We start from the raw sequence: 15,940 nt of genomic DNA on the forward strand, positions 1-15,940 counted from the left end.
TAAAATTAGGGGATAAAATATAAGGTTTATTTTAACATCTGGTTATTATACTCTCGCAACAAAGTTGCTAAGGAGAGTATTATAGTTTTGTTCACATAACGGTTGTTTGTAAGTCCTAAAACTAAAAGAGTCAGATATAGGGTTATATATACCAAAGTGATCAGGGTGACGAGTAGAGTTGAAATCCGAATGTCTGTCTGTCCGTCCGGCCGTCTGTCCGTCCGTCCGTCCGTCTGTCCGTCCGTCTGTCCCTCCGTCCGTCCGTGCAAGCTGTAACTTGAGTAAAAATTGAGATATCATGATGAAACTTGGTACACGTATTTCTTGGCTCCATAAGAAGGTTAAGTTCGAAGATGGGCAAAATCGGCCTACTGCCACGCCCACAAAATGGCGGAAACCGAAAACCTATAAAGTGTCATAACTAAGCCATAAATATTTCTTTATCTTCTGAAAACTCATATCAGAAGTGCAGCTCTGCTGTATTTCGGGCTCAATTAGCACTAGCTGTGCCATTTTGGTACACTAGTCGTAGACCTTTATGTTATTACTATTACGTTTCACCTTCTCTTTCAAACCATTTCGTGGTTTTCGACGAAGCTATTAATGTCCGGTATGCTTTTTGTAGACATCCATTCAAGGTTTGGTGTTTGATGGATTCCAAGTGTTCTGTGTCGGATCTGCGATAGGGCTGGGCATTCACAGAAAAAGTGGAAAATTTTTTCTTTATTCCATTCTAGATCACAGCCTCGGCAGATGTTGTTGTAGGGCATACTCATTTTGGACGCATGTTCTCTAAATGGCTAATGCCCTGTTATAGTAGCAATTATTCTGTAGATACTGTTCCTGGGCCTATTTAATAAGTCGCTAGTTCTTTTCTGGTCATATGTTGGCCTTACCTGTTTAGTAATATAGCATTTTGTTATATTTTTCCATCTATTATTTGCTAATTGTTGAAATTGTATATTGAACTCTCTCCTGATCGATCCTGGTGGTATTAGTATCCACTCTGCCTCGGATTCGTTTAGGAAAGCTCCTGCCTTTGCCAACTTGTTTGCTTTTTCGTTGAAGAAAATGTTCCTGAGACGGGAACGCAGATCAAGTCTAGGTGAAGCTTGTCTTCTAGTGAGCTCGGTGCATTCTTGCCCTTAAGGACTATGCTTAAATTAGTCTGAGAGCCGCCTAAATGAATGAAAAGTTGGTATGTGAGGTTTTCTTTTGATATCGAAACATAAATTTTCTTAAAAAGTACAAGCTTCAGATACATTTAGAAAAATTATTGCTTAATTTAAAAAATATTCAATATATGATTTTCGTGAATATTTGGCTTCAAAAGGTCTTTTTAAAGCACTTCTAATATTGTGCTACTACTCCTGGCCACATTTCTCTTAGTACGTCGGTTTCTTTTTATATTTCGGGAATACAGAACCAAAAAAATATGAATTATCTAAAATCGCTTTGTGGTTCATCCTTTGAATGCGTTTGAACCAATTTTCGAAGAACTTTTGACACTATCTCTCTTAGTTTTTCTTTTACGTATGCGAATAAAAAGAAGTAATTCGATCTCAAGTGAAGACTCTACGTAGGAGTCCTCTTCAAATTGACATATAAATACAATTGTTCAGTCGATGCGTGAGAGTTTGCATTGTCGTGGTGAAGATTATTCCGCCTTTGGCGGTTGGATTTCGTGATTTCTTGAAAGACAGCTGGCAAACAGATGGTTGCGTATTAATCAGAAATTACTATTATACTTAAATTACTATTATAGTTGTACTTGTGGTATGGTTGCCATATATACAGCTGTTCGAAAAAAGCTGGCAACTATTTGCTTGGAAGAGCTTCGTGCGCGATCAACTTTTGTTGGATTGGGCTCATTTTGAAACATCCATATAGTCGTATGTTTCTTACTTTCGGGCGCATGCGTTAAATCGACGTTTCTTCATCTCTGTCGATTTCATAGACGAGTTTCGAAGCACAGCTATCGTATTTTTGTTTTTTACATTTCTACCGACCAATCAATAATCACGAGGCTGAGCGATCAACAAATTGTGTGAGTTCCAAACGAAGAAGACAGTCTAACATATACTATATGTTTATAAGGAAATATAAATACGCCACAAATTGAAAAAATTCTGTGATTTCTAAGGTCGATATTTGAAATAAACCCTGCTCAGTCGCGGATCACTTCGATGACTGTGGAACTAGATTTTATCATTTGTTAAAAAGTGCCAAGAGAGCACCCATTGCAGAATCTAGTGATATATGACGGCACGAAAATAAACATGGGTTTGGTCTGACATATTTTATTTTTTTCCCACGAAAACATGCTTTCGTTGTCGGTCCGAACATAGTATAATTTCGTTTTAGTCCGCCAAAAACTAACTATAAACATTAAATTATATTTAATAAGGGTGTCCATAAACCAGCCAATAGTCCATGACACAAAAATATGCTTCAATTTAAGGTCATAATGAGAATGCTGCATGCATTTTATCTTTCAATTATTTTTAGAGCTTTTATCCCTTTAACATTTTTGATATTTCCGAGTTAATGAATTTTTCTTGACTCGAAGAAATTTACTATGCTTTTGTTGTACTATTATATCTTAGGAGACAAATGAGTTGTGAAATTTGTGTACACCCATTACTTACATAGTTTTTGCAACACAAATGCGTAATCTAATTGATTTTAGTGAATTGTTGCCTGCATTTAAGAGCGAGGAGAAAATATAGTGTTAACTGTTTATGCAAGTCTGTTAATTAAAGTCACTATTATTTTTGTATATCGAAATATATAATTAATAATAAGAGCCATTACATATAGAAATGCAAAAAAATACAAAAAAGGAGTTTCACTAAATAATTTAAAAAAATGTAACAGCTTTGAAGCCTAGCCATAGAAAAATTCCAAAAAAAAAGAATTTTAACGCATTAAATCAACTTGTAAAGACTGACAGCTTTTTATTACAAATAGTGCAGAGTTTTCCAAATCAATGAGCAGCACTACAACATATTCGACATGTTCATTGTCAGTGCTTAATCCTTTGACAGATTTAATGCCTGTCAGCATATTGAACGAAAAGAAAAACAAAATTGTATAAATTAAAAAAAAATCTGTTGAATAAATATATTTGATTTTTAATCACTCACAAACGTAAATCACGTGTCGCTTTACAGGCGATGAAAGAAATGAAAATTACACATATGTGGCAGCGATCGAAATTTTTTTAAATAATAAAGAGTGACAAAATTTGATTTTAAAAGTTTGAAATAAAATGTTATAAAAGTTATATTTATATGCAAAAGAAGCTTTTACACAAAACATAGCTTACACGCGGTGAAAGCTTTTTCTTTATTACTTAACATGTGTATATACAAACTTATTAAATATTATTTAATATTGAAACTCACTACAAAAACTTGCACGACTCTCCTTCCATTAAATTTTCCCCAAACGAAATTTTTTCAACTTTCATACAGCTATTAATCTTCATTTTCCACTTTTGCTTGTCTCTTTCTCGGTATTAACTACAACGAAAAAAATTCCTGAAAAAACGTACAAAATTTCCACAATGCAAACAACAATGACAACAACAAACTCCAGCCATCGTTGAGGGCGCATTGCGAAATGTCAATTTAATCATCGAACCACCGGCGGTCCGGCGCGGCCAGCATGCCATCGTGCGCTGTCTCTACGATTTGGAAGGGACGCCACTCTATTCGGCCAAATTTTATCGCGGTCAATTGGAGTTCTATCGCTACACACCTGGTGAATTTCCGAATACGAAAGTTTTTCCATTTCCCGGCATACACGTCGATGTGAGTATATATATATATATATATTGATGTCAGAACCAACACATATGTAATTTACTACCATTGTACGTACATTCGTATATATCATATGCAAGGTATGTTTCTTATGTGTGTGGGTGGGTGTAGACCTGAGTGAAATATCAATGAATTTATCTGCTTTTGATACTCGTGGAACGTGAAAATATACTGAACTGCCTATATATGTAGCTGCTTGTATGTATGCAGATATGTTTGAATATAGAATGTGTGTTGTATACCTTCTCAGTTGTTATTTCAGCGCAGTGATATGCATGTGTGTGTGTGTGGTAACAATTTTTTCTCATTTTTTATAAGCCATTTAATCTTTTTGCGATATGTTTGCCTTCGTTTGCTATTTTTTTGTGGTATTTTCATTTGGCTTTGGAAATGAATTAAAACGGAGAACAGAAAAAATTGAATTTATTTCGCATAAAAATACAAAAATTTGGTTTCACGGCTGTTTCATATGTTGGGTGTGATTAAGATTGGTTACTGAATTATTGGAGCTTATGGAACATGAATTAGTATAAAGGTCCCATCTTTGGGTGTAATATATGTACCTTATGATAGTAGTTCGGTTGTAAAATTAGTGTATAATCGCAATTATGCTTCACTACCATACCATTTTCGTTCCCCAGCAAAAATTGTTCCGGTTTTAAGCGGTATAAAATTGATGATTTTAAATCCTATAATAATTTCACCATAGACTTGAGTATTTTAAAAAGTACAACCACACTCCAAGTAGAGCAACTAACGTTCAGTAAAGCGCTACGGTTTGAGATATCAATGAATTTTTTTAATCTAGTGAAATTACACTTGATGCCATTATGTATGGAACTCGATTTCTTTTGCATGGCCACCACGGGTACGTTTGCAGAAGTCTAGACGCTGAACCCAATTTTCGACGATTTCGAAGAATCAATCGGACGATACTGCTGCAATTTCACGTTCCGTATTGGCCTGAAGTTCATCAATAGTTGTTGGCTTGTTGGTATAGACCATAGACTTGACGTAGTCCTATGGGCAATTTCATGAGGTAACAAGTTCACCCAACTTGGTTTTCAATAAATTGATTGTGACATTCGCTGTGTGGCTTGTGGTGCCCTCCTGTTGTATCCAAGTCCATATCATCCAATTTGGGCTAAAAATATTCGGTTTTCATTGAGCGGTAGCGATTCCCATTCACAGTAACGTGCCGGTATCGATCATCAAAGAAGTGGTACAGCCCAATAACGCCGACGGCCCATAAACCACATCAAACCGTAATTTTTTCGGGATGCAATGGTGACTCATGGAGTACGTGTGGATTGCAACCTGACCAATAACGCAGATTTTCCTTATTGACGAAGCCATTAAGTCATAAATGTGCTTCATCGCTGAAAATGATTTTTCAATGAAAATCCGGAACATTTTTAAGTTATTGCTCAATCCAGTTCAGGAAAATATGACGATTTTAGTGGTCGGGCCGCTGCAGTTCTTGTAGCAGTTTGATCCTGTAAGGCTGTAAGCCAATATCTTTTCGCAAATTCGCCACAATGACGTCACTGACCTGCCAAACGCGCGAGAACGACATGTGAGGGACTGATTTGGGTCTTCCTCAATTGACTAGCGACGGCAATATTCTCGACACTACTATGTTCTTGTGGTTTAAAATTTTTCCACTAGACGCTCATTTCTTGATCTGTCAGGATGATTATGACGACCATAAGTATGATGTAGCGCTCTTAAAGTTGAGGTAACTGACTCCGAATTTCGAAAGTAAGCCTTAGTAATTTTGACTCGTTATTGGATCGTATATCTTTCCATGATGAAATGTCTAACCTTACTGAAGAGAAATGTCAAAATGAGAGCCTGTGTTGTAAAATGAGAAGTTAGTATAAATTTTCAATTTTTTAGGAATCTATACATATGTATGGCTTATCTATACATATGTATGTATATGTATAGATGTTTTTATTTGAAAATGACCGCTAGAGCGATTTGGAAAAAATCGTTCAAACACAACATTTTGAAAGATTTAAGTCTACAATGACCATAATGACAGATAAAACGTTTCAGGTTTCCATTCTGACTACATTCTATAGAGCACATTGAAGATTTACAACTATTTCTAGAAGAACTTTTGACTTTTGTGAAGTTACTTGATATCGTGAGTAATAAAGAAGCAGCGATTTTTAAACCTCCATGCCATTGTTATGTTCAAGCCATTTGGTGATATTCAAGGTTTCGTAACTGATGGTTTCCAAAAGTTCGATTTCTGTTTTGTGATGGAGCTGGGTATTTACAGAGGAAGCGTTGAATTGTTTCCTCGCTTCATTCGAGTTTTCTGCTACGGCACGTGCTATTATGGGGCATACCTATTTTTTTGGCCTCTTATGATAGCTGAAGGTCTACATATAGTTTTCACAGACTTTATATAGGTAAGTATTTAGTTTTTGTCTTGTCATAATTTGGCCAAACTGTTTCGATATCCTACATTTAGTTGTTGATTTCCATATATTCTGCGCTATTTGTTAAAATTGCATATTAAGCTCCCTATTGATTATCCCTAGCGGACAAGGTATTGTCTCTGCCTTGGATTCGTGGCTTCATCGTCCTGACTAAGCTAACTCTTCTGCTCTTTCGTTGCCGAAAATGTCCCTAGAACCCAAATTTGTACAAGTCAAGTTAACTTGCATGTAGCTTAAAGCCTTCATCGCTTTGTTGACTACGCTGAAGTTGATATTTGGCGACGACAAGGCTAGTGGTGCCGCTACCCGTATAAATTGCCGCTTTATGGATCCTCCTGCAGTTGTTCAGTTGGAATTCACAAGCCTTTTCTATGCCTAGTACTTCCACTTGGAAGACGATAGCTGATTTTGATATTTTTCGGAGTATACACATGTACTACCTTCATCTTATTGTACTTCCTCTAAGTAAATGAATAAACTTTAGTCATTATAATGAAAGTCAATCTCTTTAAATCCTTTTAAAATGTGAAATGTGGGCTGAAAATTAAGCTTATTATTAGATTTATTTGTTGGGTTATATTGGGTGCTAAGTACAGTATTTATTTTCCACGAAAAGCACAGTTATGTTATAGAGAACCTTCGGTTTCTACTTGGTCTATAACAATTTTCACTCACAAAGTGTCACATGGCGTATGAGTAAAATTTTCAGTTGGTATGCATTCCTATAAACGGTATTAAATGCAAAATTGAAGCCCTTGATTTGCAGGAATGTGTAGTAAATATCGTGCTAAATAAAAACACAGAAAAGAAAGCATATGAGTGTATAGTATATGCAAGTGCCGTCAAACGATCGGTTATGCAAAAAATAAATTGGCAAAGGGGTTACAAAGTTAATACAAATGCCTGAAACCAACATTCGTATGCAATATTTGTGCGACTTTCGCGGCGTTACATGCAACTCACATGCGTGCCGCTGCAACCACGAACATTCAAAGCTTCTGCAAAATTTTCCACAGTTCGCAATGCCTCTGCTTTAGCGACCGTAAAACATAGTGAGCGAGTATGGCTGCAAACAAACATGAATATTGGCGTGCCGAAAGTGACCTAGCATTTTAGTTTGACTTTATTACCAGGTGTGCAATTTGTTGCATACGTATAACACCCAGAGCTGAAGCTGTTCGTGCGCGTCGTATTGAAATTCCGCCGTAGCGGCACATTCACCGCTGACTCGTGCAGCACTCGTGGCTTTTTCGTCGCGCAAGAGCCGAATTAACCATGCACACAAACACACGTATGCAAATGAACGAGCTGTTGCGAGACACCAGCAAAAATATGTATAATTCCAGCTTTTTGTTATGCAAACTTTTCGCTTAAATTTAGCAGCATGCGGCAGCGTCTCCCAACCAAAGTTTGCAATGCCTGCGCACTGTTTGTTGTTGCGCTGCGCGCTGTGCCAGCCGGTATTACCTGTATAAAGTATATTTTTCGGTTCATCGTTCAACTGTGTGCGGCAAGTGAATGCCATCAATATGGCACCGCAGCCGTGGCGACGCAACCCGCAGTGACCAAACGTGGGGTGCTGAGCGCGGTGCGCGGTTTGAATGCCACCGCTGCTTTGGCGCAAACTTTGCGCAGGTAGATTATTGAAAAAGTTTGTTCATTCCACTGCCTAGTTGGTTAAGCCTTTAGCATAACCATCCTCATTCCGCATTCCCTCTGTCAGTGGTCCACCTGTGAATTACCAAGCGCATAATGCAAAATGCGTCTATCGAAAAATATGGCAACGCCGCTATGGCGCTAGGGTGCGCCAAACGTGGGTGTCACTGGCAACTGTATTTGCATCTGTCTACCATAATACCGTTGTTTGTTGATTTGTACCCTTTTTTGGGCTTTGGCTCAAGTTATGCGCTTTATTTTTGCCATCATAAGTTCACAGCAAACGAAGGTGGGCTCTCGATTGCCTGCCAACAAGTTAGTTGGCTGTTTTTTTTTTGTTCTTTTATTAGGTGTGCAACTTTAGATGAACAACTTGGCAGCGGTAATTTTTCTGTTTAGCTAGACTGATATACTCTTACAATAGATGCTTATATTTAACTTGAAGTGGACAAATAGACTATCTGTCCTAAAATAAAATCCTACAAACTTGACGAAACAAGGAGAAGACACTTACTCGACCGAAATCAAACTGACACTTGTTTTCCAAATCTCAATAGAAATACATCTAATTTTGAGTACGCATTAATTAAGAATCCGGTAGTTTAATTTTAATGAAACCTACATATCGTCACCTAAAATGCAAAATAACGTAACAACATTTTCAAAAATTTACAGTGGCGTGAATGAAACACGAAATAAAATAGAAGAAGAGTGAAAACAAAAATTAATATTGGTTAAAACTGGTTTAAATTTGTGCGCAGAACCAGAAAATGTTGGACAAATGTAATATTATGAATGTGATTTGAAGTAGTGAATCGTAATCAATAAGATACCCAATTTCGAATGTTTTGATGATACGTTATTTTGCATTTTAGGTGACGATATACAGTATAAACGGTGTATAGATGAAGGGCCATAGAAAACAATGAACTCGACCCTAAAACGTGACACTTTAGTAATCATGCGCCTGTTCCACGCTGACATATAAGTTCCTCTTTCTTGCTAGATCTATCTGAGAAGCACTAAATATAACTAGTGCCAAGAAATTGGGCTAACCTTGAGCTTTCTAACACTATAAGAGACTTCTTTATTATTTTTTTTTATCAGAATTTATGTTTTTCCAAAACTTCTTATTGGAGAACATGTCCGAAGCTAAGGAACAAGTATTAGAAGCAGTATAAAACAAATAAGTTTGTGGCATTTTAATAAGTGGCTTTTTTAGCTTTACGATCTATCGAAAACGTGTTCCCCCAAGCTTAAATTTCAGTTTGGGGAATAAAAAAAAGTCACAAGAAACCAAATCTGGTGAGTACGGTGGTTGTTCGTTAGTATTTATTGCGTTTTGGCTTTAAATTCAGTCATAATGTTTTTGAAAGAAAGTCAGTTTTATTGAGGCGAATCGAGCAAGAACGCGTTTCATACCCAAAATATTCATCAAAATCATTCGACTGGACTAGCTAGAAATGTGAGTTCTCTTGCCAGCTCTCTAACACTTTCATAAAGATTTTCAAGCATAACAAATTTCACTTTTTTTTTAATTTTTATCAGTTGAAGGGTTTGAAGGCCGTCCAGCAAGGCACGTCTTCAACAAAATACAAATACTAATATACTAATACAAGAACTTCCTCTTGACTTTTCGCAAACATTTTTCTTAAGGTTATAGGAAATGATGTCATCTCTGGATGCATTAAATAATTAGATTTTTATTATAATTGCTATAGCTTTTTGAATAGATAGTTTGGTAGTGACTATGCGAGGCAAAATGGCTAATTGAAATGAATAAAGGGCTGTGCAATAAATCTTGTCATATGTGATATATTAAATATTAGCAGTATATATAATTGAACCATAAACAATAAAAAACTAAAAAAAAGAAATAAGGTCATCCACGGTCGCACTGATTCTGGCATTTGTCAGAGAAGAATCGTGAAAAAATTCTCCACAGTAAAGTATTGTCCATATATCCGTATATTAACTTAGGGTCAAAAAAATATTAAGGTTGCCAAAGGGTGGCATTTTTAAAATAAAGTTAATTTTTAGCCAACATTTTGGTGGTTTTAGACCGGCAATGGTGTTTCAGTTTATGGAGTACTATATAGTATGTCATAATTTGACTCCGAGTATTAAGTAAAGCACATTTGCTGTTTAAAAACAAAACTGTTAAAGCTGATTGAAATAAACAATTACATTTGAAACTGTTGTACCTGGAAAAAAATTTGAGATTTCGGTTTGAAAGCTTAGTGTGTTTTTTTTTTTGAAGGAAGAACCCAAAGAAATATGAAAAAACTCTGGTATGGTAGGTCAATTAGACATCTGAAAGTCATTTGAAAGCGTCCATTATCGATTCGAGCTCACACACTTGGGAAAATTATAAAACCAGAAATTTTTAGCAAACAATCATTTTATTATATACGTATATAGTATTTTGTGTAAAAATTATTATTTATATACATTTTACTCTACAGCATTAATGAGAAAATATGTATATATATTGCTATCTGCATTCGATGCCGAAAGAATGGTTTAATATTAAACAAATTTTAGTGCAAAATCCAATAAAGACTCAAAACTTAATATATGTAACTTCCAAGTTCTATGTAAAATGTCAACAATAAGCCTCCTGCTAACCTCCACTGTTATTAACTACAGTTACCCTGCATCACGATAACTGTAACCGCACACAGACACCCTACGCAAACAGAACGCTAAAATAAACCGCGCAATGGTGGCGAAAAACAGTTAGAAGTGCCCAACTATAGCAAACTGTGCGAACTTTTTCGCTCTTTCTTTGGCATTGCGGTTTAGATGATTTAATAAACTTAAGTGCTTTTTGTGCATAATGCAGGTGAATTTGTGGCGCGGTGTAATTTACAGTTGCCACAAACACCGCTCGTCCCCTTCGCTACTCTTGCTCCTCTCCGTTTTTAGCTTAAACTTTCGTACAAACGATTTCTCTCTCATACGAATTTGATTTGTAATTAGTCGGCAGCATTTCATTACATTGAAACGCTTTGGCTTCGCTACCGCACTGAAATCGGTTGTTGTTGGATTTTACTATTTTGCTCCGCAGACGGAAAGTTTATTTGGCAAAAATTTGAATTTCAGTTTTTGCTGCGCAGCGCCAGCGTCCTTCAAATAACTATTTTAATATACCGTTAGTTCAGCTGGGGCGAGTGAAACGCACGTGATACGCCTTCGCTGACTGCTTGTTTGTGAGTGTGTGTGTTTGCGCATAATTTCTGCTTTTAATAGCAATTTATTTCCACTAATTTCTTTTATTCCCATTTCCAATTAGTTATTCACTCACTCATACACCCGCATTTACATATGTATATATATGTAATGGTGCAGCTGCATCCAGTCGCTTTTCCCACCTTCCCATTTTATGTGATTATAGCGAAAATGATAGCAATATTTCATTTGTCTCCACAGGTGACCAATTCAAATGCAACGCAAGTGCTCATCCGCAATGTGGGCTTCGGTCTGTCCGGCAATTTCTCCTGCGAAGTGACGGCAGATGCGCCGCTCTTCTCTACGGCAACGGCCACGGGCATTATGCAAGTTGTTGGTAAGTTCACAAAGAAACTTTCAAATTATCAAATACATATCTATGTAAGTGTGTATGTGTGTGTGTGTGTAAATATTTTGTAATTTGGTTAGATTGTCTTAAGGGTAAAGTTTGCTTGCAACAATTAAGTGTCTTTGTTCAATTTGAGTTCAATTAAATATGCTGGTAACTATTTAATTGGTTTAAATTTGTGTTTATTTAATTCGCAGTGAGAAGAAATTGCTTCAAAATACATGTATGTATATAGAAATATAAGAAAAATATTTTGAGATATTTATCGAAGAAAATTGAAAAGACAAAATAATAGAAATTGAAAAAAGAAAGAAAGAAGAAAATAAAGTGAAACTCTCGGCAGCTGAGTTTTCGGCTTCCATTCCCATGAAGCGCAAGGTCAAGACCCCAAAATGTAAGATATAAATTCCCTGGCCTTTGGGCAGCAATCATCAGAAATTGAGGTTTAATCAGCGGATCTCTAAATATGGCTGTCGAGTGCGAGTTCTTATTACTCCTAAACACATTTCTTGAATTTATAAAAGGCACAAAATCATAAAAAAATTGGAATGCGAGTCTCATTATCTACTTGTATGTCTTAGTAGACCAGGTTAAATAATTTTGAAAACTCAAAAAGAATGGTAGTAGGAAACGAAAAATAAAACAACCAGCATTCAAGAAAAAATAATTTATGGGTGATTTGAGGTCGGCAAAATTAAAAGGATAGACTCACGTCTTCAACCTGTTGATAAGGTGAAATACCTTGGGCTTATCTTTGATAGAAAACTTTCATGGAGACCAAACACTAAGGTGAGAGTAACGAAGGTATCGGTTGACTTATATTGTTGTAGGGGAGTAATAGGTGACTCTCGCCAAAGTTTGTGTTTTGGCTCTACGAAACCGTGCCCAAGCCAACAACATTCTATGGTGGTTCTAGAGCACTCGAAAAGTCTGCACTTGCTAAGAAGCTTAAACGTGTCAGAGGGTGAAACTTAATGCCATTTTACAAATACTTGTAGTAGTATGGACATTGTTGGCAGTTGTATTGTTATGAAGTGCGCTTTAAGGCTCTGTAGAATGAAAGGGTTCGAGCAAGAACACACTGAAATTCTCGCCTACTTTAACAGAAATCTTGAAAACTGGGATGATTGCGTTGCAGAGTCTACTCTTGGCGGCTTTTATCTGAGGATAGAGATAAGTCGCTGGAGAAAGAGTTTTCGTTATGGACAACTCTGGGATCTCCTGTTTAAGCTGCTGGATTCTGTATGATCATTCTGGAAGAATTAGCCGCTATTTAGGTGGCGGTAGATGTACTGCAACGAAGAGCAGCCTCTTTCAGGGAGCTGAAAATGGGCAATACTAGCATTGAGCTCGCTATCTATGCGATTAAAGCTAGTCAAGGAGTGTCTGTTCTTACTAGTAATAACATCAAGTTACTTTATTATCAAACCCCTGTTTGTGCCAGGTCTTATTGGAATCGCTGGCAACTGCAAAGTTGTTGAGCTACCCAGAGGTGACACCCATGCCCCTTGTAAGCACATTGGAATCGGACCAATTTGGATCTCCTGCGTCCTGCGTTATAGCACTGGAACAATAGATCTCGCATGGGCTTGGCAGGCGCTGTTTGACAACCCGGTCCTGTGCGACTGCAAGATCCTTTGAACCTAAAGTAGATTGTAGGAGATCTTGAGAAGTGCTCTTAGTTCAAAGTTCATCTTGTCGCAATAGTAAGGGTTCTGACTGACACGTAAGGAGGAGACAAAGCAGAATCTTATATCAGTCGCCTCAACGAATTTGTATAGGCGCAAAGACCTTTATCGATTTGTAAGGGTCTTAGATCTATTACGTACGTATGAAGGGGTTTTAAAGTAATATGACTGACCGGCGTTCAACGCTGTCCACGTGAGATCCCTGTTAGGATCGTCTTTTACCATAACTTAACCTAATATCATATAACCTGTGTCATATGGACTTGCTTCCGCCAGTAAAATTCAGCTTAAAGTAAGCTTTTTTCGAAAATTTGAGCATTCCTAGATTTTATTTGCAGATATTAAACTTAAAATTACTTTAGAATCAGATTAAGAAATATCACTTCCGACGACAGACAAATCTTGATTATACTTCTAACCCATAGAACCGACTGGTTCCCTAACTCAACGCGGAAATTGACATCCGCGTATCTCTTAAAGCACAAACTGCGTGCACTTCCCTGACCTGTAGCTTGCACATTATAAACATAATCTAAGTTATATGTGTGTATTTCCGGTTGCTTATGTCTACCATTTCCGCATACTTCCTACTTTCTAACCTTCAATTTAACGCAACGCTGAAGGTGCGACGCAAAGCGGAAAGGTGGCGTGTGCGGAAAAGCGTGATGAGCGCGCCCAGCGATCCTTGTCAAAAGTGGCGTTTGGCTAGATAGTATGAGTGACTGACTCATGCATACATATTTACAACCAGCAAGTCGCTACTTGTGTTCTATCAGCAACCTGGTGACTGCCTTAGCTCCAACCGCTGAATGCGCTCTTACGCTGCTGCTGATGGCGTTGATGAGGGTGAATAGTGTTAAATGTTGAACGACGAGACAGGTGCTGTGCGCACACCTATACACATACGAAATGCCCGTTTGTGTAGCGTGTTGAAAAATACTTAGAAAAAGAAAAACGCCAATTTAAGTTGCACCACCGTCACACCCTTTGGTTAAATCGCTTGCCACGGTAAGCGTTGAACGTTGGCTGTTGCTGCCAGCACTTGAGCACACCGCCGTTGAAGGACTTGTGATAAGTTGCAAAAGATTTTGTGGAAAATTGAGAAAATTCCACTATTAACAGGTCATTTCGTTCCGCGTGCACAAAATGATAATAGCAGAGATAAAAGCGGGCGTCAAGCTGTTGGGTGGTGGTGTTCCCTTTTTGCTTTTGGAAGTTATTGGGGCGAAGGTGTGCTTTAATTCTAGGGATTGAGGTTAAGTAGATCAGCGTGAAGTTGTGATTTCGTTGTTGCACTGTAAAAATTAATATACAAAATTTTGAAACTTACTTCTTAAAAAAATTCAAATTTACTATAAAACTTAGAGTGGATGAAACGTAAATATTCAAAATATATTATTTTTGAAATTTGTTTACTTTGTCGAACTCTTGACAAATCCTGGTTCGAGTGAATACAAGCTCGAAAAATATTCGGTTCGACGCAATCGTTTGGCTAATTGGTGAGGTTGAGCAGCTATTCGATATATATAAAAATATTGAAAAGTCGAAAAAGTTTTTTCGTATATCATATATCAACTTATTTTTTTATATTTATAATAAAATATGTACCATTTTGGTTGCACACTTCCTCTTATTTTTGCTAGAGACATTATTCCATCAGTGTAAAACTTTTCTGGTTTCTCAGCGAAAAACTGCGACTTCTCTTGAAGCCAACTTTACTCCATTCAGGGAGATCTGCATTGAGCGAAACAAATGGTAGTCCGATGGTACAAGTCAGCTCTCCCAGTTTTTGCCGAGTCATCAAAAATGTGGGTGGTGGAAGACGAAGCCCTTTCTGTTGATCAGTTCTGGCCGTTTTTTTCGACTGCTTGCTTCAGTCTCATCAGTTGTTGACAGTAAAATGTAGAATCAATCGTTCGACCAAGCTGGAGCTGAACAGTTCATAGTTGATGATTCCTTTCCAATCCCACCAAACACTCAGTATAACCTTTTGAGGCGTCAATCCAGAATTTGCGACCATTTGTTGACCTTCACCACGCTTGTACCATGATCTTTTTCGCATATTATTATCGTATTTGATCCACTTTTCGCCTCCTGTTACAATTCGCTTCAAAAATGGTTCGATTTCATTTCGTTTCAGCAAAGAATCGCAGATAGGTCCATTTAAATTTTCAGAGACTATTCATAAGGTACCCAAGCACCGTGCTTCATTTTGTAGCCAGTCTTTTTTAAATGATTCAAAATCGTTTGCTGATGAATGTTAAGTTCCTTAGCGATGTCATGGCTGCTTATGTAACGGTCTTTCACATTGAAATTTCTAGAACGGAAGCGAACGAACCTGTGTTGTGCTACACGAACTGATACAGCATCGTCTCCGTAAACTTCAAAACCTGTTTTCAACTTCCCCGAATTTAATAACTATTTAATTTTTTTGGTTAAATGAAGCTTAAAAACTCACCGTACCAACACTATAAGGCGTGATACAATGTGATTGGTAGCACTAGATAAAGACGACTGCAACGACATCTATTGACAAAATACTAAATGACCTTTTCGAATACCAGTATTTTGTTACAACAACAAGTTTGTACTTGACCGTTGTATAATTTTAAACTTTGTAAAAAAGCTTGGAAAGAACATGTAAATGTAATAATTTCTTAAATATGCGGGATCAATTGCAGACAATATGAGAGAGATATTCTGTGGAACAAAGATATCTAACAATTTTTAAAATTT

The 15,940-nt window shown here is 37.0% G+C and overlaps 1 protein-coding gene across 5 annotated transcripts in view; it reads left to right on the plus strand.

The window, feature by feature from the left end:
• The window catches only part of LOC126754513 (uncharacterized), a 230,558-nt gene that overhangs the window by 144,546 nt on the left and 70,072 nt on the right, over window positions 1-15,940 (plus strand). For all 5 annotated transcript variants that reach the window (XM_050466570.1, XM_050466561.1, XM_050466580.1 and 2 more), the window contains exons 3-4: window positions 3,601-3,815; window positions 11,369-11,504. In XM_050466570.1, the coding sequence (XP_050322527.1) occupies window positions 3,601-3,815; window positions 11,369-11,504 (351 nt within the window). The remainder of the gene's footprint in view (window positions 1-3,600; window positions 3,816-11,368; window positions 11,505-15,940) is intronic.

Source organism: Bactrocera neohumeralis, chromosome 2, assembly GCF_024586455.1.
Source record: "Bactrocera neohumeralis isolate Rockhampton chromosome 2, APGP_CSIRO_Bneo_wtdbg2-racon-allhic-juicebox.fasta_v2, whole genome shotgun sequence".
Taxonomy (NCBI): domain Eukaryota; kingdom Metazoa; phylum Arthropoda; class Insecta; order Diptera; family Tephritidae; genus Bactrocera; species Bactrocera neohumeralis.